Source organism: Ceratotherium simum, chromosome 2 (assembly GCF_057802395.1).
Source record: "Ceratotherium simum simum isolate JZ-2026a chromosome 2, ASM5780239v1, whole genome shotgun sequence".
Taxonomy (NCBI): domain Eukaryota; kingdom Metazoa; phylum Chordata; class Mammalia; order Perissodactyla; family Rhinocerotidae; genus Ceratotherium; species Ceratotherium simum.
Window position 1 is genome coordinate 51,357,952 of NC_141901.1, and position 21,599 is coordinate 51,379,550.

Below are 21,599 nucleotides of genomic sequence, written 5' to 3' on the forward strand. Positions count from 1 at the left end.
GGGCAGCTTGGTGGCATCAGAGAGCTCTAAAGCAGGCTGGGGTGGATCTTCTGGAAGACTCCTTGACTTTCCTCTTTCTCTCCCCCTCCATATCCAATTCTCCAGAAAATTCCATTGAATCTACTTTCAAAATGCTTCCAGACTCCATCCATTTCTCACAACCTATATCTCTATCACCATAGTCCTAGCCACAGTCATCTCTCACCTGTGGGACTACAAGAGCCTCCTATTTAGTGTCCCTCCTCCACCCCTACCTCCTGATGCTCTGTCCTTCCCTGCAGTCAGAGGATCCAGACTGCTCCCTGGCCTGTAAGGTCCTACAGGATTTGGCCTCCGGGACCTCTTTGAAAACATCCCTCCCTCTCCTGCTCTCTCTGGCCCTTTCAGGCACACCAACACACCTTTAGTTTCTGAGCATGTTAAGGGGTTTTGCACTCGCTGTTCCCTAAGCTTGGAATGCTTTTCTAGAAATCTCCAAGGCTGACTCCCTCCTTCTAGTCAGGTCTCTGCTCCAATGTCACTCCCTTTGAGAAGCCTTCCCTGACTACCCCACCTAGAACAGAATCCTCCTCCCCACCCCACATACATATACACACGATTCCCTCATCCCACTATTCCTCAGAACACATCACGTTATGTCATGTATTTGTTTGTCTCATTGCTATGTTTCCCACTAGAATGTAAGCAAGAAGACAGCAGAGACTTTTCTTGGTACATGGTGGATGCTCAATAAATAAATGAAGGAGTCTAGCGGATAAGGAGAAGTGAGAGATGCCAGAATTAGGGTTGTCTTGGGGGACAGAGGTAATATTTAACACAAGGAGAGATTTTCAATACAGTACTTGGTATGTGATAAATATTCAATTCAACTCAAGGGAAGTGTTTATAGTATATTATATTTATAAATATATTTATACTATATGCAGATCACAATGCCAAGAGTTGTTTGGAATAAATGATAACTAAGGGCAGACCCTGCCGGCAAAGGATTTACAGCTAAGGGAGGGGAGTGAGGGCAAATAAGACCCCTTATTTAATTTTGTATTCCCCATAGCATGTTCTTCATTGCCCTGCTTACTGGGGGTATTATTATTTATATTTTTTTGTATAAGTGAATTACCAGTCTATTCCTTCACTAAATCCTTTCACTGTCATATTGTCTAATAGGACGACAAACGTCTTACAAACCCAGAGCCCCTATCTGAAGTCTGACCTCTACTCCACTCCCCACCCCAATTGCTTTTTGGACTTCTTCCCTTGCATGCTTCTTGGGGCATCTCAAACTCAAGACATCCAGTCTCATCCTATATATCCTGATCTCACTTGTCGAGGCTTAGCTGGTTTTTCTGCCCCATTTCTTACCCTCAACCTGGCATTCCACGGATCCCACCTCCCCACATCAAGGGGACCTGCTCATTCCTCTCCCCCCCTGTTGCTACTTCTGTGGTCCTGGTTCATCATCTCTTGTCTGGATTTTCAGCAACACCCCCTAGCCTCTAGTAGAATTCCTCTCCCATCCCTCCTCCACACCTAGGCCAAAGTGATCTTCCTAAAATGTACTAAAATAACAGTACTGCCTTACTCTAAACCTGCAGGGGCTTCGCTGTGACGCTGGGCTCAAGTCCAAACCGCTCAACACACCATCCAAAGCCCTCCAGGTTCTGGCACCAGATTTCTTCTCTGCTCACTTCTTGCCACTTTTGTACAGCCTGGTTTGGGCCCAACAGAGATTTCTGGCCCTCTAACTGGGCCGCTTTCTCTCTCCTCTGTGGGCCTTCGAAGATACTCATTTCAAGGCCCCTGGCCCCTTCCCTCCCTCCTCTCCCTTCCTTTGGTGCCTCCCTCTGCTCCTTTGGATTCTACCTAGTTTTCATTTCCTCTGAGAAGTCTTTCTGGCATCTGGCCTGACCTGACCAAACCCCATCCTCCTCATGTCCCGATCCCCCAACTCAGGGTGGGGGCCCTTGCACATGCTTCCTCAATCTCTGTTCTTTTCTTGCCATACTTGCTTTATTGTCTCCCCATAGACTGCAAGCTCCAGGAGGGCAGAACTGTCCTATTTTACCTTGGTCACCTTGTGACCATGCTACCTAGCAAGTGTGTGTTGGATAAGCATTGGATGAATAAAAAGCCACTTGCTTGGAGAGGACTGTTCCTCATAAAATAATTATAGCTTACATTCACCGAGTGCTTAAGATGCGGCAGGCACCATTCTGAGTGTTTTACAAGCGTGTCATGGCCATCTTTCATAACTCTATTAAGTAGGGGTGGGATATTTCCCGATACAACAGATGGGGAAACAGAGGCACAGAGATGCTAATTAACTCGGCCAAGGTCCGCAGCAAGGAAGTGTAGGAATGGGGCTTAGAACCCAGACAGCTTCCAGAGTCCAATTCCGTCTCAACTTCTAGGAAATTCTGTCCTAGAGTGAAGCGCAATATGGGGCTCTACTACTGTTTATGAACAGATTCGATTTTCTGCAAAGGGCTTTGTTTTTGTTTCCCGGAAAGCAGAACGCGCTCCCGCGCCGCCCTCTTCGAGGCTCCCGGGTCCTTCGCTGGGCTCTGGGAAGGGCCTGTGCGTCTCGCCGGCGGCCCCGCGGTCTGCGTGTGATTAACTTTCGGGGCTGCCCGGCCCACACGCCAGCTGTGCCCGGGTCCTCGCGCGGCCCTCGCCACCGGCAGCTGCGAGTCGGGCGTGAGCAGCGGCCGCGGCGCGCCCCGCCAGGACCCCCCGCCCCGCCCGTCTCCGGGGTGGAGGGAAGGGCGGGCCCGGGGGCGGCGCCTCTCGCCGAGGCCGCCGCCCTCGCCCCGCGCTCGGCTCGCCCGGGCGCAGCGGGCCGGGCTGGAGGGGGCGGGGACTCGGGAGGGGCCGGAGCGCGGCTGCTGGTGCCGTTGCGGGAGCACACGGAGGAGGCGGCGCGTCCCCGGAGGCGTGCGCCGGGACCGACGGACGGACGGACGGACGAGCGGAGGGAGAGGGCCGGCGGCGAGGTCAGTATCCGGTGGCAGCGCGGGCGGCGCGCGGAGGGGCGGCAGCAAGGGGAGCCGGGAGTCCGCGGGAGGGAGGCGGGGAGGGGTGGCGGCGGGCCCGGCGCCGGCTCCGCTCGGGGGTCGGCCCGAGACCCCTTCCCTGGCCGGTCGGGCACGCGGCGAGCGCGCCCCGGCAGCGGAAAGCGGAGCCCCGGCTCCCTCCTGCCTCTGTCTCGTTTCTTTCCAATCAGCGAAAAATAAACACCCAGGAAGGTAAAACAATAGCGGGGCCACCTGGGACGCGGCGCGCGCAGAGCTCCCACGTTTGGGGCGGGGGCCGGGGGTGGAACCGGGAGTGGCGGCCCCACCTCGGAGCCCCTGCCGGATTTGCCCCCGCGGAGGGTGGGGCTCCCCGCGGCATCGGGGCTCGGCAGGAGGCGAAGGGAATTCCCAGGAGTGAAGCATTTGGTGAAAGTCTTGCAGGAACAATCGGGCTTCCCACAATTGCCCTGCTCTGGGCGGGGAAACTGAGGCGGAGGCAAATGTAGCGACTTGCCCAAGGTCAGAATGCCAAGGTTGACTGTCCTGGTCCAGGAACGGGACCCAGGTGTCCGGAACAGCGCAGCGCTCAGCCCCTCTCGGTTTGGCGGCGGTTGTGTTGCCTTTGATAAATCTCTGTTGTGTTTGTTTTAGAAATCTGCTGGCATTGTGGGACCGCCGAACGCCAACTTGCTTCGTGTGTTCTGGGCAGGTCTGGGGCAGGTGGCAGCTCCGTGACCTACCATCATGGATGGAGACGGACTTTTTGATGAAGAAACCAAAACAGTCGATGCCAGCCAGGGCGATTTGGCTGTCAGAGGTTTTGACAAAACCTGCCCTGTTCTCTTTGGGGAATCCGAATGAGGGAGATTACAGACACCTTCACTGGGAAGCCAAGGACATTTTTGTATAATCAGTGGATGAAAGGATTTTCTCAGACTCTTTTTTCCCCGTTTTCCTTGAGGATTAAGCCGCTGCAATCTTCAATTCCAGTGCAAACCGCAAGGCACACGATGTGGCAGAAGCCTAGAGCGCCTTCCGAATTGTTCTGGACCCTTCCTTTAGCATAGGGGAGTTTAACGCAGGCTACCCGCCGCCCCTCCCCCCACTCCCTCGTGCTGATCTCTTCTCTTAGGTTAACCTGTTCTCATTTTCTGAGTTAAGTTCTGTTTCCAAAACTGTCCTCTGGACCTATAAGTGGATTGCCAGAAATGAAAGATTAAGTACTGGGAGAAGAGGAAGTGCCCTGGGTTGTGTCTCTCCTCGGCTGCCGACATGAAGTGCTTTTTCCCAGTGCTGAGCTGTCTGGCTGTGCTGGGTAAGTGGCGCTGCTTATCGGTGCGATCCATGTGAAAGTTTAACCTGGTGTTGGTTCCTGTAATTCCTTGTGGTTCTTTCCCATCAACACTCGGCTTTGGGGGACATTGGGAGGCAGCAGTTGTGTGTCACAGGTTGGAATAGAGTACCAAAAGGCCCATTTCTGACCCTTCCACTGGAGGCACGGTGGAATATTGTTTGTTGTCTGTGAGAAGGGACATTTACTGTCCTTAAAGTGTCTGTCCCGGGCCTTGCAGTGAGGTCCCCCATCTGCACATCGGTGGTTTAGGGACGCCGTGTGGATCATGGGCTGGTTTCTTGTAGTATCATAAAGCTTCAGTGTACTCACTTCTGTGTTGGTCCACATTAATTCCTAATCTGAAGTGGCAGCATTATTTCCACTCTGTCGGGAAAGTTGTTTTGGTGATCATGATGGTGCATTTTTTTCAGGGGGAGTAGGTGTGGGTAGAACAGGGAATTGAAGGAATGCTCTGTCCTACCTAAGTGGTCTGTAGACTGAAAATGTTTGAGGGTACTAGTCATGTGTCCCCTCCCCAAGGAAGCTCAGATCATAGTTCCAGGAGGAAGAGAGACTGGAGGAATTGAAGCTGCCTAGTAGCGGATGTGTTAGGATTGGTTTCTGTGCTCCCTACAGAAGGTCTGAATGCTTAGAATGGGACAAAGAAACCGTGGCCCCGAGAGGCGAACCCTTGCCACCTCTCTTAAGGATTCCCTCCCCACTGAAGAGGCCCTCCTCTGCCTAACACTCATCCATTCTCAAATTTGCCATTGAGCACCATCTTAAGTGTGGTATCTTAGGACACATCTTGGGTTTAGGATACGCTCCCTGGTCTGGATCTGGTGCATCCTCTCTTCCCATTGCCTCAGACTCACACATCCCCTGCTCTCTGTATGGCTCAGTCCCTTGCATTCAGAAGAGGTCATCACTGCTGCCTAGGATGTTTGCATCTCCAAATCTAGGTGACTTGCGCTTATGAAATTTATTTGTGACCTGCTGGCAGTGGAGATTGCTTTCATGCGTTGTCTACACTTTGCAAGAGTTCACAGAGGGGTGGAAAGAGAATGGACTTTCGAGTTCAGATCTCAGCCTCACTGTGGTTGACGTCTGAATCTCAGTAAAATGGGATGATACCTCCAAGGGCTGTCCTGACAGAGGCTGTAAAATGTTCTAAATGTCTTGATTGCTTTGAAAAATGTCTGGAACAAATAATAAATGTGTTTAGTCAGTGGTTCTCAAACTTGGGTGCATGTTGGAACCACTGGGGGAGCTTTGAAAAATCCCAATGTCCAGGTAGCAATCCCAGACCAATTAAACCAGATTCTCTGGGAGGGTGACCCAGGCATCAGTCTTTCAGCTCTCCTAGGTCATTCCAACGTGTAGACGAGTGAAAGAACCAGTGCATGAGTTCGTTAGTGCCAGCCCTCCTGACTCCAACACACACACAGACGCCCGGTCTGGTGGCACGTTTACTCAGTCTTCTGCCCAGGTGTGGGTTAGGAAACAGTGTCTCCTGTATGCTCAGGCAGAGTCAAGAAGGCAGGTAGCCCTCCATTTGCCAGTCCTAAATATTGAATTGGTATTTATTATACTGTATTTGTCATTCACTTAGTGTCTGGGTTTAAGTCAGTAGTTAGTGATTCATGTGGATTCAAGAGGACAAACAAGGAAAGCCCTCTGGGAGGTTTGGGCGTGGGATGGTTATGTGGCTAAGGTGGGAAAGGGCTGAGTGGAAGGGTGCGGCCCAGGGCAGGAGAAGGAGCCACCAATGGGAAAACAAGGAATTGTGACATTTGTGCCTTTTGTTTCTTCTGGCTGCTCCAGAAATGTCAGGCTGCCTGCTGGTCCCCTTGCTGTTCACCCTCCAGGCTGCTCTGTGGAGTGGAGCTTGGGCCCTGACACCGGGCACTGTTAACTTCCCTCTGTCCCAGCCTCATGTATAAACAGGTGCCATGGAGGAAAATGAGTGTCAACGTGGGGTTCAAGGGGAATGGTCACAGACCAGACATAGGTGAGACTGGGACAGTTTAGAACTGTGGTTGTGTGTTGTAATCTCTGCCTGGTTTTTTGAGCCCCACTGGTGAAATCTCATCTTTTCTCACTGCTTGATGATTGATTCTCAGCGGGGTAGGAGGGCGCTTTACCTCTACTTTGTTAACCTTGGAGAGCGGAAGGTGTTTGGGGAGAGAACAAACCCCATGTTGGGGTCTTATTTCCTGCCTGCAGCCTGGTGTGGTCTGATTCATGCGTCAGCACTCTTGCTGTGTAATGCAAATTAACATGTAATGTGAATTTGAAACAGCAAAGAATCCCAAGGTTTTATGCCCATGAGGGTCACACACCTGGAATAAAATTTTGTTTGTGAAAAGTGGGATAAGGCTAAGTGCTCTCCAAAGTGAGACTGATACAGGTGCTGCCAGCCTCCAGACATGGAAGTTTGACGTAGAAAACCCTGTGGCAGTATGTGAGGGAGTACATAGGGTAAATCTCCGAGGTGCCTGCGACTCCCTCGACATCATTAGACCTGTGCTTTCTGCTCCTTTCCCTTGCCAGTGTCTAGGATTTGGATCAGATTCCATCCACTTTTTTGCCTGTCTGGGTGCTGATTCCTGCCCATGTCCTTGTCCTACGAAGCCACTTGGGTACTGATTCCTGCCCTCTTGACCACGGTGTCTTGTTTCTTCCTGTTGCAGCTCTGGGTGCCCCACCCAACTTGGGAGCCATTGGCTTGTTCCAATTTCAAAGCCATCTTGAGCCTGGGCCTGGTTGAACCATGAGGATTGTAAAGTCTCCACTGCTGAGAGGGGCAGAGCCAGAGGGTCAGAAGAGGAGGGATTATGCCTCCCAGACCGCTGCTGATCTTGCAAACAAGATGAAATAGCTTTAAAAGTGTTAGCAGTGAAAAATGTAGGAGATTGGGACATCTCTGGGATCAACACAGAGATCTGCTTATGGCTAATGATTATTTTTGTTCTCCAGTGGAAGAGAATTTCGTTTGTCGAGTTTGAGTGGCCTCTTGTTTGAATAGGACGGGACTGAGAAAGTGATCACTTACCTCCCAGTTGGTTAAGGAAGACTTCTTAGGGGAGAGGCCAGAGGGTGCTTCCAAAAGAGATTGAAAGGAACTTTGATGTTCTGATGGGGTGAGCTCAGAGGCAAGACTGCAGTGATCAAAGGCAGGAGAGAAGGAGGAGGCAGAGAGAGAAGTGAAGTGGCTTGGGGCAGGTGGGGGGAGGGTTCTGAAGAAGGAGGATGAGGATCATCATTTATGGATGAGCAGACACCATTGTCCCAACAGTTGTCCCAGAGGTAGTGCACTTCCCTTTCCTGGGGACCATTTTCAAGGATGCCAGAGAAGGGAATTCTTGTCAAGAGGACCAGACTGGCTAGGATGTCTTTCAACTGTATGAATCACTGAGCCACCTCTGGGCACCCAGGGCTGTGTTAAGATGTCCCAATCTCTGACATTTTTCATTGCAGTGAGACTAAGAAGAACAGTGGTGATACCACCTCTCCTAACTCTAGCCCTTACTGTGAAGTAAGCCTTATCTCATTAAGTCCTCAAAATAACCTTGCCGGATAGATACCTCATATTATCACTTTTTTCTAGATGGGGATATTGAGGTCCAGAGAGGTTAAGGAACTTTCCTGAGGTAGATTACTATACCAGCTTGGTATGGTGCTCCCCAGTGGTGGGGACCCAGGCCACTTCTGTCTTGTTCTGTTTGCATCCCTCCACTCCCAAGGTCATCTCATGGTCCAAGATGGCTGTGCTAGCCCCAGCCATGAGGAAGGAGGAAAAGGGTTGGTGAAGGGCAGGACTTCTTAATTTAAGGACAGTTCCCAGAAGTTGCACACATCACTTCTGCTTACATCCCCATTGGCTAGAACTTGATCACATGACCATACTTTGCTGCAAGGGAGGCTGGGAAATATCCTTATCTGAGTGTCCAGCTGAAAACTGGGGGTTCTACTACTGTAGGGGAAGGAGAGAGCAGATTTTGGAGGGACAGCTACTCGTCTCTGGCATAAGCTAGTAAGAGAGCAGGGTTTTGAAGCCAGGACCATTTGGTTCAAATCCTGTGTTCTTCCATCTAACAAGCTGCCTCCTCTGTGTATGAGGCCTAGGCCCTGGCCTCTAAGAAGCCTTGTTGGGAAGGCCTGAGCTAGATGAACCCATAGTTGTTACATGGGAAGCAACATAAATCAGCATATAATTAAACACTCAATGTAGTGGTTTTAGCAGTAGTACTATACGTGTTTATAGGATGCTTATGTGCCAGTCACTGCTAGACCCTTTATATAGCATGCCCTTCTGTATAAAGTGCTTACGGACCCTCTCTGTCCTGTTCATTACTGGAGCCCCAGAACTCAGCCTTGTGCTGGGCACAGAGTAAATAGGTGTTCAGTTAATTTTTTGATAAATGAACAGTTTCATGAAGTTAAGTGTTGTTTCTATATTGGCTCCCTTGATCAAGATGAGGAAGTTCAAGGCTCAGGGAGTTTAAATCATTTTGCTCAGAGGAAAAGAGCTAGAAATTGGCAGAGGCTGGATTTGAATCTAAGTTTGTCTGGCTATAGAGCTTGCAATTTATTGCACCAAACAGTTCTTAACCTTTTTTGTGCCATGGCAGTCTGGTGAAGCCTATGGACTCCTTCTTAGGATAACACGTTAAAATGTATAAACAAAAATACATAGGATAACAAAGGAAATCAAACAAATCTGTGATATAGCAATATGCTTTCTTTTTTCTTTTTTTTTTTTGGTGAGGAAGATTGGCCCTGAGCTGACATCTGTTGCCAGTCTTCCTCTTTTTGCTTGAGGAAGATGGTCCCTGAGCCAGTCTTCCTCTGTGCCAGTCTGCGCTAGTCTTCCTCTGTTTCGTATATGAGTTGCCGCCACAGCATGGCTTGATGATCAGTGTGTAGGTCCGTGCCCGGGATCCGAACCCCCAAACTCTGGGCTGCTGAAGTGGAGTGCACAAACTTAACCACTGCGCCGGCCCCACGATATGCTTCTTTAATCCCACATTAGATAACAAGATCTAACAGCAGGTCTAACAATTATTGTAATTATGGCATAGTGAAGAATGAAAATGATATTTTGAAGTATCTGCATCAACTGTGATGTGTTATGAAAGTGTGTGTGACTTCTATTGTGACAAAGTCACAGGTCCCGGAGACATTACCAGGATGGTTGCCTACGTTCATGATCTAAGGAACAGTTAACATTCACTTAGAGATTAGTGAAAATACTGATGTAATTTTTTTTTTCCCATTCAAATTCACGTACCTCCTGAATTCTGTCCATCTGAAGCTCAAAGTTAAGTTCAGTGTAGGTGGCGGTTGTGGGAGAAGGCACTGTGGGAGAGGACTTGGGCCAGGCTTCAGAAATGGGCGGGATTTGGCTGGGGAGGGCGTTCCATTCCCAGGAGAGTCCTGAGAACGTGGAGGAGTCAGCAGTCATAGTGGTGGTAGAGTGGCCCTTTAGGGTTTGGGGAAATGACTGTCAGTGGTTTTAGGGACTAGTTCATGTGGGATGATGTGGACACAGAGAATTGGCTTAGATTGTAATGAGTTTGGGATTTGGGCGTAGGCTGGGTCGCTGGAGCCCAGGCAGACCACTTCCGCTGAGCCCTGGCCTGGGAACTAGATGAAGTAGTTCCAGTTGCTGGCCTCCCGTGGTCCCTGGCCTTGTGCATCCTGAGTTTTGGCTCCTTGATTAATATTTTCAGGTTCCTTTGAGAGTTTCTCATTCACCGTGATTGGACACATGTTTCTTTGTGGCTTCAAAGTGAGCACAGCTATTCCCTGTAAAGAGTTGGTTTTTAATTTAAGGAAATTTAGGACACCTGTGTGTGAATGCCCCTGCTGATTTTCAAAGAAATGAGTGGTTGCATCAAAATCAAGCTTGTATTTGTAGAAGAATCACATATTGCTAGATTCCCTCATCAAGAACCCTTTATTAAGTGACTAATTGTGGGCCATAGCGGGAGGCACTTAACAAAGACCATGGCAATGGACCTCCGTTAACTGGCATCCTCGGTTAAGTAGGATTTGGTTTTTATTTTTGAACTCCACCTTTCAGAAAGGCGAAAATCACAAGATGTGGTAGCAAGGATTTATTCTAGAAATTAGCTTCCAGGCCACAATCAGCGCAGTCTCTACATCTTCCGCATCTGTAATTATAGTAGCAGAAGAGAATGATGAGCCTCAGGGCACTGCAAGATCATAAATCGAAGATTAAATTATATTAACTCTACCCAGGCTGGAAAGTGGTCAGATGTATTTTAAAAAGCTTTATAATAACGAGAGTTGAAGCAGTTTCTGCCTAACTGTCTGTTAACCCTCTAATTAAATTCACCCAAATACCCTTTTCCCCATCATCCAGGTGACCCAGGCTTTGCTGAACACAGCCCTGGTCCCTGCCGTCTAGGAGATGATAATCTAAGGCCAGCAGTAAAACAAATGGTAAATCACTTTGCAAATGGACAAGAAGACATTGATATTACGTGCTCTCTGAGGACGCTGTCTGTTGGGGAAAGAGAAGCAAGGCAAGTTTGTTCTTGTTTTCAGCTCAGCAGGAGGAGTAAGGGAATTCTCTGTCCAGGAGAGGGATGAGGCTGGAGTAGCTCACGAGTAGTCAATCTGGAAAGGCTTTCTGGAAGAGCTAGAATGTTAAGCATTTCTTAAGTAATAGAAGAGTGAGGTCCAGGCAGAATTGTGGGGTGGAGGACACCGTGGGCACATGTGGCTGCTTTGAGAAGGCTTCTCAAGGGTGGAGAAGCCTGAATGTCAGTGGGCCAGGGCCCTAAAGGTGCTGGTTGGTAAGAATTGGAGCAGTTGGTTGGCAAGAGTTCTGGGTATTTGGGCCAGAGACAGATGGAAGATACCAGAGAGCTATTAAGTGCGTATCCTGGAGGACCAGTGGGAGAAGTAACCAGGGAGGGCAGGAGGTGTTCCTGGAGGTGGGGGGTCCAGGGTGGAAGTGAGGGGGACCTGCTCTGTACCAAAGGAAGAGCCTTTGTGTATCCATTAAAATATCATCAGGGCAAGGACATCCTAACAAAACTGTAAACTCAAAGAAGTTGTTATCCAGTCCCCTAGTGGTACCTCTTCCCCTCAACTTCAGGACCCCAGGCCTTCCCTTTTTTAAAACACGGGAAAAAAATCTGATACCAGTTGTGTGTTCTTTCCCATTATGATTCTTTGGTGTGGCAGAGTATGTTAAGTTGGCATGATTTTTGTGTATTTAATATTGTTTTTGTTTGTAACACTCATTTTCCCATACTCCAGAGCACAGTCCGTGCCTCCTTTTTTGTGGTGACTTCTGAGAACACCGTCTCTGCCCTCACGGGCACTGGATCCCGCTGTGGTATATTGGTGACGGAGCCGTGTCATGAGGCGGGCTGCCCACCTCCTTCTCAAGGACCCCTTTTATTAACTTCCCTTCCCCTAGGATCCCCATAAATTTGAAATCTTCTGTCTCCCAGACAGACAGCAGTTATTAAGTAGTAATCAGTCTGCTTTCCTATGTGATAACCAGTATGGTCGCTCACACTTTGATATAGTCCAGCTCTAAAGCAACATTGGTGTGGTGCTCAGGGCTGCCGATGACCAGAGGACAGACATAGCCTGACCGGTTAGGTACTGCAGCCCTGTATCAGCACTTTAGGGGAGGTGGTGGCATTGTTCCGTGTTTTTGAAACCTCTAAGGTGGCCAGCTTCCCGATCCCAAGTGTTACTTTACGAGCCTTAGGGAGCTTGGGTAACCTAGGTGGTGGTTGCCCGTTAATTGGTTGCATTGGTGACCTCGATTGACTTTGGAAGGACTTTGAGTAGGAAGAGGAACAGGAGGCGTGGAGGTGAGTAACCCTCCATTGCTTCAGGGCAGACCATACCTAGCCTGTCCTGGCCAGGTACAACTTACTCTTTTTTTTTTTTAAGACTTCCAGAAAATGAAATTTTGCAACCTCTTAGATTTAACACTGCCATCAGGGTAAATCTTAATTTTCACTGAAGATTTGATTTGAATTAAGTCTTCATTTAAAACAGCAAATAAAGTGCTTTAGGGTAAAGTGTTATATAAAAGTAAGGTGGTGAGAGATTGGTTTCAATTTCAGAAGGTAGCTTATATTTGTTTGCTTTATTTTTTTGAATTTTAATTTTTTGACATATGTAATATGTGAATATAGTTTTGTTGTAAAAAATCCTCACAGTACAGAGAGAAAGTATAATGTGAAAGTTCTCCTCTCTGCCCCTTATTGAGTCTGATGTATATTCTTTACAGTTTGATATATATTCTTCCAGACCTTTTCTATAATTTGCATATACTCACACAAATACAGATTTTTTTTCCTGACATAAATGGAATCATACAGAACATATTGTTCAACAACTTGATTTTAAAGGGATGATTTACTTCACTGTTTTTTCAGGCTTAATTTTATGGGCACATCAGAACTGATTTGGTTATTTTATAGCTAGTTGAAGCTGTAATTTGTGAAATCATTGGGGAGTAGTGAGCCTCATTCAATAGCTACATAACAGAATAATTTTGTCTCTCTGTATCAAGAGCCAGAGTCATAATAAAAACACACCCTTAAGTTTTAATGTATTTAATGAAAATAATTCACTTGTTTATTCTGAATATTTTCTCTAAAAACACATAAATTTAACACTTTAAGCACACACATATTTTATCGACTATTTTGGTATAATTTTGAAATTATGTTGTATTAAAATGAAGCCTATTTAAAACTTAAGAGGACAACCATAAATACTGGGTTTTAATTCAATCAAGGGTTCTTATTTGTTCAGAGACTAGGAAAAAAATGAGAGAAGTTTTCGTGCATTTTTGATTCCCAAATGATTCTTCCATTTGGAGTGAACTGGACTCGAGTAACCTCTAAGGTTATGGCTACCAGACATTTAAGACCTTAACCTGAAGGAAGAGAGCTTTTTTCCTCTAGCCCTGCAGAAGCAGCTATTGCTGTAAAAGATGACCATTTCAAAGTGTTGGGTTACTTCTCAGGTTCACTGACGTGATTTTCTTTAAAACCCCTGGAGCAAAAGGCGGGTTTCTTAGATGATTCACCTTTAGCCCTGATTTTTGAAATAGTAGCTATTTTGGATGGAGGGTTGTTGGATTCACGCATAACAGTCAACCTTTCTTAACAGTCAACCTTTCTTAAGCATCAAGGTTTGACCTGCTACCACCCATCTCGGGACCACTGTTCTGTTAGAATCTGCTTACAATACTTTCCTCAAAAGACTTTTCATCGGTTCATTCAACAAATGTTTGAGTGCCTGCTGCAAGTACTCATTGGTCTGTTATCCCAAATGGCAAGAATTAAAAGGTAAATCATGATGAACATTTAAGTAGTCACCTGATAGGTATTTTTAATCTTTAATAAATAGAAAGATTAATTAAAAACACTCTGACATTAGGGAACTCTTTTCTATTCCTAAGTAAGTCTTTTTTCTATTAACATCTTTTCTTCCTGTTTTGTTCTCAACTCTTCTTTAGCCGGGTGAATTACAAATATGTTGGGCAGCTCTGATGAAGGGCCCTTTAGGAGTAAGAGATGAATACCAATGATGGGGGGAGATTGGAAGTGGGGAGGATGTGGTAAGGGCAAATTCTTTCTTTTGAAAATACACAAATATCCCCAGTCTTGGATATGTGGAATGTCCTTATTAACTGCTGGGGATATTGTCTGTCTATGGGAATTGAGAATTTCATACTTAGCTCTGAATTTCTAGGAAGAACAAAAGAGCAATAGAACAATCACGTACGTCCCATCAAATAGGACATGGCATCCACACCAGGCTTTTCCTGAGGACCCTATGTTGGGGATGTGGTGGTGGTAAGGTTGATGTCTCTCCCACCTTATTCTTGGCCTCCCTAATTCCCTACAGGGTGACCCCTCTTAGGGAGCCATGGAGAGGGGAGGCTTTGGGGACAGCTCAGGGCCCTCACCAGGGTTGGACCTGTTTTCCAGAAGCTGCTGTGTCAGCTCAGTGGCGTGCAGGCTCGTCCAGGTCTGCACCTTGCCAGGGGCCCTCCCCCAACCTGGGGTTAACCCTAAGGCACGGATCTGCCCTTTTCTCGAATGTCACTGGTATTTCTCCCTTCTCCACGAGTCCCCTAAGCCTGCAAGTCCCAGGCAGGTTGTAAACTGTGCCCAGGGGAAATTGTGTTAGCCCCAAAGCAGGTGGCTGCTGTTCCCCAGAACCTCTGTGCAGGGCCATCCTTCTCCCCGAAGCAGCGCTTCTCAGAGGCCTTTCTGCCTTTCCTCATTGTTTTGTTCCACAGCAGTTTTGTGTTGGTTTGGGGATGGATAGTCTGTTGGGAGTTCTGCTTCACAGATGGACATGTCTGTTAGTTTATGAGGAGTGATTGTGCAGATAGATTCGTTCTAGGCTCACCCCCAAACTAGACAACTCTCTGTGACACTGTTTAGAAATGATTTGCTGAACAGTCTCTTAATGTCTTCTGATGTTTCAGTACAAAAGATAGCTTGCTGAACAGTTTTGCAATCTGTTTCTTGTATTTCATTACTAAAAAGCAAGATCACATTCTGAGAACCCTGCTGGCTCTTTCTCCTTCCCTCCGTGAGAATGGGTGATGGCCTCTTGCTGGGTGTTCTGGTACCTCTCTGGCTGGGAGGAATGACATCCATAACTCTTTTCTTCTCATGAATTCAGCTCTTCTGAGTAGCTCCCCTGAGCAGTGGACTTCTTCCTAGAAGGGAGAAAGTAGATTGAGAACTACTGTGCCTCTGGACTTGAATATTCATTTTGGAAGAATCTTTACGGATCTCATACTTATTCCTGTTGTTTTAAAGGAGAATTATTCTGGAGGTGATGAAAAGACTGTGATGGCCTCGGTGGAGGGAGAGTGGAAGGAAGACTGGAAACCACCCCTAACAGAAGAGAAAGAGACTCTGGTGTATGTCGTCTTTGTCTTAATGAAAACATGACACAATACAAACCTTTGCCTTTCCAGTCTTACCCCCACTACAGAAGAGCTGTAATTTCCCATATTTGGAATTTGGGGAGAGCCAGGCCTTGTTTGAGGACAGGGCCAGATTCAATCTATGCTTTGGGGGAAAGTAAGTAAATATGAGAGCCTTGAGGGCTGTGACATTTATGGTGAATCTATGATTACTGTATGTGTCTCCTTGTCATAATTTATTCAGCAGCCCTGATGTCCTGGAGCTGGTGCAGTGCCCATCGGTAATCTGACTCTTGTTTTCTTCTGCATATTTTCCCTTTTGCAACTGTATAGGCATTTGGCTTTAATCAAGTAAGCTTTTACTCTGTCATCTGTAACCGAGATGACTGAAGTCATGTGGAGGATTTTAAGTAACTAATCTCTTAAGACATTCAGAGCATAATCTCCGCTAGCCCTGATCATCCTGCCTGTATCCGAGAGATTCGCAAGGTTCTGCAAAGGAGGCAGGACGGGGACTTTGGCATCCTTTGGAGAGACCAGGTGTCCTCCTTACTGGCGACAGGTTGTTTGTTTGCTTTTGGCATGGGGACAGGGCCTGCTGATCATTTGCCATGTTGAGAGCATTCAAGACGCTCCATGAATGTGACCAGTGTGTTACTACATCTCTATGCTGGAACAGAGAACAGTGACAGGCCAGACACACATGAAAATAGTGTCCGAGCTCGTTGATGTCTGCGCAGTGTGTCCAGGGCCGGCTCGCATGGAGATGCTGCAAAATAGATAAGAGGCCTGCTGGTCACCGACACTTTTCATTAAATTATATCAGGTCAATCAAAAGATCAAGGGTGCAGGATCTAAAATTTTCACACACTTTGCTTATAATTTGAATGTGACTTCGTATATGTGTCGTTTATTAGACTAAATTGGGTTACAGTTGCTCTTCAACTTGTCATTTCTTCATTTTCTTTTTCCACCTACTTTCTGATGTTAGCTCAGCTTCTTGCTACCAGAAGTGTCCTGCGGAAGAACTGGGTGACTGTTACTCTAAGTGCAGCCTTTGATACTTTGTCTTAATATGATGGTAAAATCTCTAACAGTGTAGACTAATGAGGAGGATTAGTTTGAATTAGTAAAATGTATGCATTACCAAATATTATTAAAGTACTTCATTGTTATTACTTTTAAGTAAATACTGTAACTCAAACTAGGCTAACAGAGTGCCTAATAAAGATCCTTGGGGGATCCTGCTTCAGGAGAGAAATTAGCATGCCAATTGTTTAGGTAAATGGCGTTTCTGAAATACTAGATTGTGCTTGAAAACAGTTTGTTCGCTTAAGTATTTTAAATAGTCCCTATGAAACCCCATGTACGCATGCTGCTGATAGTTTATATGTGGTATAAAGACCTGTTTTGTGAAGACCTAATTCAACCTTATCAGCAGTATCAGAAATTCCAAGTTAGTGAAGTCCCTGATCCTCACCTCCCAAGGTTAGTTAGATCACCCTGCCAAATGCTTCCACAGCACCTGTACTTGTCAATTGTAACATGAATTAATAAGGTTAACAAATATCTCATGTGTTCTGCTACTTGCTTGGCAGTGTGTTATGTGGAGGAGACACAAGCATCATGCTTGTGAAGCTTATTGGCTAGCAAAGAAGTCACGCAGTTAACAAGTGAATAGAGTAGTTGCAAGACCCCCAGTGGATGCCTGAAATGGTAGGTTAGTACCTAACCCTATACATACTGTTTTTTCTATACGTACATACCTTTGATAAAGTTTAATTTATAAATTATGCACAGTAAGAGATTAACAACAATAACTAATAATAAAATAGAACAATTATAACAATGTACTGTAATAAAAGTTATGTGAATGTGGTCTCTATTTCTCTCAAAATACCTTATTGTACTGTACTCACCCTTCTTGTGATGATGTGAGATGATGCAGTGCCTACGTGATGAGATGGAGTGAGGTGAATGACGTAGGCATTGTGACATAGCATTAGGCTACTACTGACCTTCTGACCACATGTCAGAAGGAGGATCATTGAGCCGTGACAATGTCGATGGTTGGACGTCAGGAGCAGACAGTTGTCAGTGGTTGGGAATCCAACACAGGGGTGATTCACGTCCTAGGTGGGATGAAGATGGATGGCGTGAGATTTCATCAGGCCACTCAGAATGGCATGCAATTTAAAAATTATGAATTGTTTATTTCTGGAATTTTCCATTTAATATTTTTGGACCGTGCTTGGCCACGTTATGATAGCTGAAACCCTAGAAAGCGAAACTGTGGATAAGGGGGGACTACTGTACACATAGAATTAATTACAGTAGTGAAGCTGAAATGTATATTACTTTTTCTTTTTTTTTTAATTGAGATTACTTTTTAATTAGTTTAATTAGGTTTAATGCAGTAGACTGTAAGTTCCAGTAGGACAGGGATTATGTCTGTGTTGTTGGTCATGGTTTCCTAAGCCCCTTCTTAGTCTGGCATACAGTAAATTGGGTTGAACTGTGTGAAAGTGCCATATTTGTAGATCAAAAATGGTTGAATATCAGCACTGTCATACGGTTCCACCTAATAGTTGCTCAGTCAGTATGTGTTGAATGCTGAATACGTGTCATAATCAATGAGCTCTTATAATACGTTGCATTTAACACAGTTTTCTTTAGCCAAGGAAATGCCAGCTACAGTATTTGAAAAGGAACTCCAGAACTTCGAATAGCTAAAGCTCATGGACCTGTGATGTAGACATAGGGCATCAGTGGGAGTTCAGAGCCTTGTGTTCAGTGCATTTTCTATGCAGTTCTTGGTACATTTCCCAGCCAAGGGTGGAGGCGTGTGTACTTGGGGTCTGGAGTGCTGTCAGTAGCCCTGAGAATCTGGGTGAGTGTGCTGGAAAGCTGAGATGGAAGGCAAGAACAGGAACAGGGCGGCCAAAGAGAAAGAGGGAGGAGAGACTTATCAGCACAGCTGAAGGGGCTGTCGTTTATTCCTGAGTGAGGGGAGCATTTGCTTTTATAGCCCAGACCTCTTGTGTTAAGGTCTTCACATTCAGCAGATTGGTGTGTGCCCGCCATGGGCTCAGGTAATTGCTAGTGCTGACATTCCTCACTGTGAGTGTCCTTCGGGCCTGACGGGTTGTGGGCTGGATGCAGACCACTGGCCCATTGGAGGCAAGGGTTGAATTGAGGAGAAGGCCCAGCTGGGCCCTGCTGGGAGAAGCTCAGCACTCTGGCTTGGGGCCTGCTTCCCCTCTGTGGAACTGGGAGTCGGGCCCAGCCTAGGGTTTGGACCAGAGCTTCCCAAATCTCCTCTGCTAGGGACTTTTTTGCATCTGTTTGGATTTTATGGCCCTCTCTCCAGTTTCTATGCACAAATGTCCAATTGTGCCACTCTATTCTAACGCTCACTATTTTCTCACACCCACAGGATAATTTCTAGTTCAGCTCAATTCCACAGCTATTTGTTGAGCATCCTTATGTGCCAGCACAGGATGGGGGTGGCAAGTGAGGGAAAACACAAATGCATGACGTCGGTCCCTGCCTGTGGCAGACACTGTCGGTTGCCTACACAACAGCTATTCTTTTCTCTTCTTGATGGCAGAGCCCTGATGTGGCTTGAATGCCACGCCCCTCCACCCTCACTACTCAAGGAAAGGTGACCTGCTTCCAGCTCCAGGGTGAAAGCTGATTGATCTAAGCCAGTCACGGAGGCCCGTAGTTCAGACATGGGCGTGTGACACAGTTTTGGCCAATGAGATATGAGAAGTCTGCTGGGGCGATTCTGGGAAAGATGTCTTCTCTCTTAGAAACACAGAAGGGACAGCTCCTTCCACTAGATTCTTGGCAATGAGGCAGCCATCTTGTTACCATGAGGAAAGCAAGTCTGTTGAACCAGGTCCTTGATGACAGAGCCACTGAAGAGTGAGCAGGCCGACCTCCATACTTTCTGTCCTCACTGTCTCAGCCAGTTGAGTTGGTGTTTTCTACTACTTGTAGTAGAAGGCAATCTATATTAGATACTCCCTCAAAGGAGCAGGAAATAGGATTTATTTTTATAAAACAATACAATTCAGATTATCATCAAAAGGCATAATATGGCCAGAGCCAGCACTTGGTCCTGTGGTAAGCCAGAAATGAGAGAGGTAAGTTCATTGGTGAGAAAGACTTGAGAGAGAAGATTGTATTTGGAATGGATCCTGAGGTAGGATTAGGATTTGCATAGGAAGGGCAGGAGGGCATTCCGAGAAGTGGATGGCATGAGCCGACCTGTGGAGACGGGAGTGGACGTGACACTGTCAGAGAACAGTGAGATTATGTCCTGATTCCACAGGCAGATTTAGAGTACTGAGAATTGCAGGCTTAGAGGGTGACCCTTGATTTATGCAGTGGGGAAGTATTGTGGGCCCTTGAGCAGGGGAGAATCTAAGAAAGTGGACCTTGGAGGGAGTATTAGGCAGCCATGTATCAGGTTTATTGGAAGGGAAGAAAGTCAAAGCTGTGTGACCAGTTTAAGCTCCTGGAATGATTTAGTTGTAGGTGGTGAGATTTGAGGTCAAACCATTAGGAGATGGGGGAAGATATCAAAGGAAGATGGTAAAGGAATTAAATAGCTGTTAAAAGAAGGGTTGATTGAATGTTGAGAAAGAGGGAAGTCTAGAAGATGGCTCTTGAGTGTTTGAGTTGATGACTTGGGAAATGACATAAAATGGCAATTTGGTAGAGGGGATCAATTGTAAGAAGACACTGTCTGTTTTTTGCCACTGGGGTTTTGAGATAATGATGGAAGATCTAAGTAATGAGGCCCTGAATTCATCTGAAAATATGGCTAGACCATGAGAGTGAGAGGTCAGGGCTTCAGATGATGTGGCAGGGACAACAGCTCACCAGATATGCACACTCCTCCAAATTTTCAAAGTTTTGTTGGGCTGTGTGACTAACCTCAGCCAATAAAATGGGTGAGGAAGTGACAGGTGTCATCTCCTGGCCGAGGCTGCTAGGAGCCATGGATTCCTTCATTTCTTCCTCCCATGCCGTAGCATCCTTGGGGCCAAGGTCCAGGGGCTGGGAGTGTGGCCACAAGGGGAGGAGGCTGTCCTTCCTGCATCAGACTTTCACTACTCCACCTTTAGCTGGGAAATCCTTGAAGAAGCCAGCTCTGAAGCTATAGCAGAGTGGCACTGCTAACTGCTATTTGTGTAGGATCCAGGTGACGTGTGGTCTTCAGGTCACACTTTTCTGCCTACTTCTAACTTAATTTGCTCAGAGGACTGTGTCGAATGGGCTAGAGCTGCCTGGGACTTTCATTCTCCCTCTGGGGCTCTTAGTGTGTTTGGAGGGCAAGTTTTCTTTTTGGCTCCCTCAAGGCCCTGTAGATTGCCAGGGAAGGGGATCCCTGTTCATGACCTGTGCTGGCGAGAGGACTGCTCTCTTCACGGGTTACCACAATGTCAAGTGGCTTGCAGAGGGGAATGTTTTGGTGGCGGTATCCCCTGGTGACCAGCTTGAGCGTGGAGCTTCAGGAAAAAGTTCCAGACCTCCAGACTAGACTAAGAATGAGGTGCAAAGCCCATCTTTTTAATCTTTCCTACTCTCAAAAAATTCAAAATGTGCCTTTTCTTAAAGGCCAAGGAGTGCAGAGCTAGGCCCCTGGAGTGCCCGCTCTTTGTTACAGTGCCGTGTCTGTTCTCTTTGCCTGGCTGGCTTGCAGTGTTTTCCTAAGGGCAGAGGCCCTGGTGCAGTGCTGGGAGGCATTTGGCATCTGGTTTTCGTCAGGCAGCAGTGAAAGTGCAGATGCTGAGTCTGATCTTGATTTAAATCAAGCAGAGTTGGACGTGAGGGAGAGGCCCTTGTGAGGCACCTCTGCTGCTCCGGGGTGATCTCTGGTGGGTCCTGTTTCTCCTCTAACTGAAAACTTTGACTCCACAAACAACCAGAAGAAAACCCTTCAGACCTGACGACAGCTGGCGTTGGCCGCTTAGAATTTTATGATTTGAAAGTTTAAAGACAGGGAGGGACCATTTCTCTGCTATTGGAGAGTTGGTGTTTGTATTTTTCCTCCACTTTCAACAAAATAGAAGTGTCATAAATATTTGTTGATGCTGTTCTGTTCATGAGCAGCCGCTGTTGTACCCACTGCTCTCCCTGCTTCCTCGGACAAGCCTAGAAGGTCCACGTCTAGTCCCAGGAGGAGGATCCCACTGCAGCCATCTGTCAGCCTGGCCATTCCTTTGTCCATCTGTCCTTCTAGTCATCCATCCATCTGTCCACCCAACCAACATTCAAT

At 46.8% G+C, this 21,599-nt stretch overlaps 1 protein-coding gene across 5 annotated transcripts in view; it reads left to right on the forward strand.

Moving 5' to 3' along the window:
* The first annotated feature begins 2,866 nt into the window (after positions 1 to 2,866).
* IGSF3 (immunoglobulin superfamily member 3) overlaps positions 2,867 to 21,599 on the forward strand; it is a 94,023-nt gene continuing 75,290 nt past the window's right edge. For 3 of the 5 annotated variants that reach the window (XM_004420614.3, XM_014779981.2, XM_014779983.2), the window contains exons 1-2: positions 2,867 to 2,993; positions 3,666 to 4,329. In XM_004420614.3, the coding sequence (XP_004420671.1) occupies positions 4,287 to 4,329 (43 nt within the window). In that variant the 5' untranslated portion in view covers positions 2,867 to 2,993; positions 3,666 to 4,286. Of the gene's footprint in view, positions 2,994 to 3,150; positions 3,246 to 3,665; positions 4,330 to 15,197; positions 15,302 to 21,599 lie in introns of those variants that run through there. The other 2 variants (XM_087444881.1, XM_087444871.1) reach the window with 2 other exon arrangements.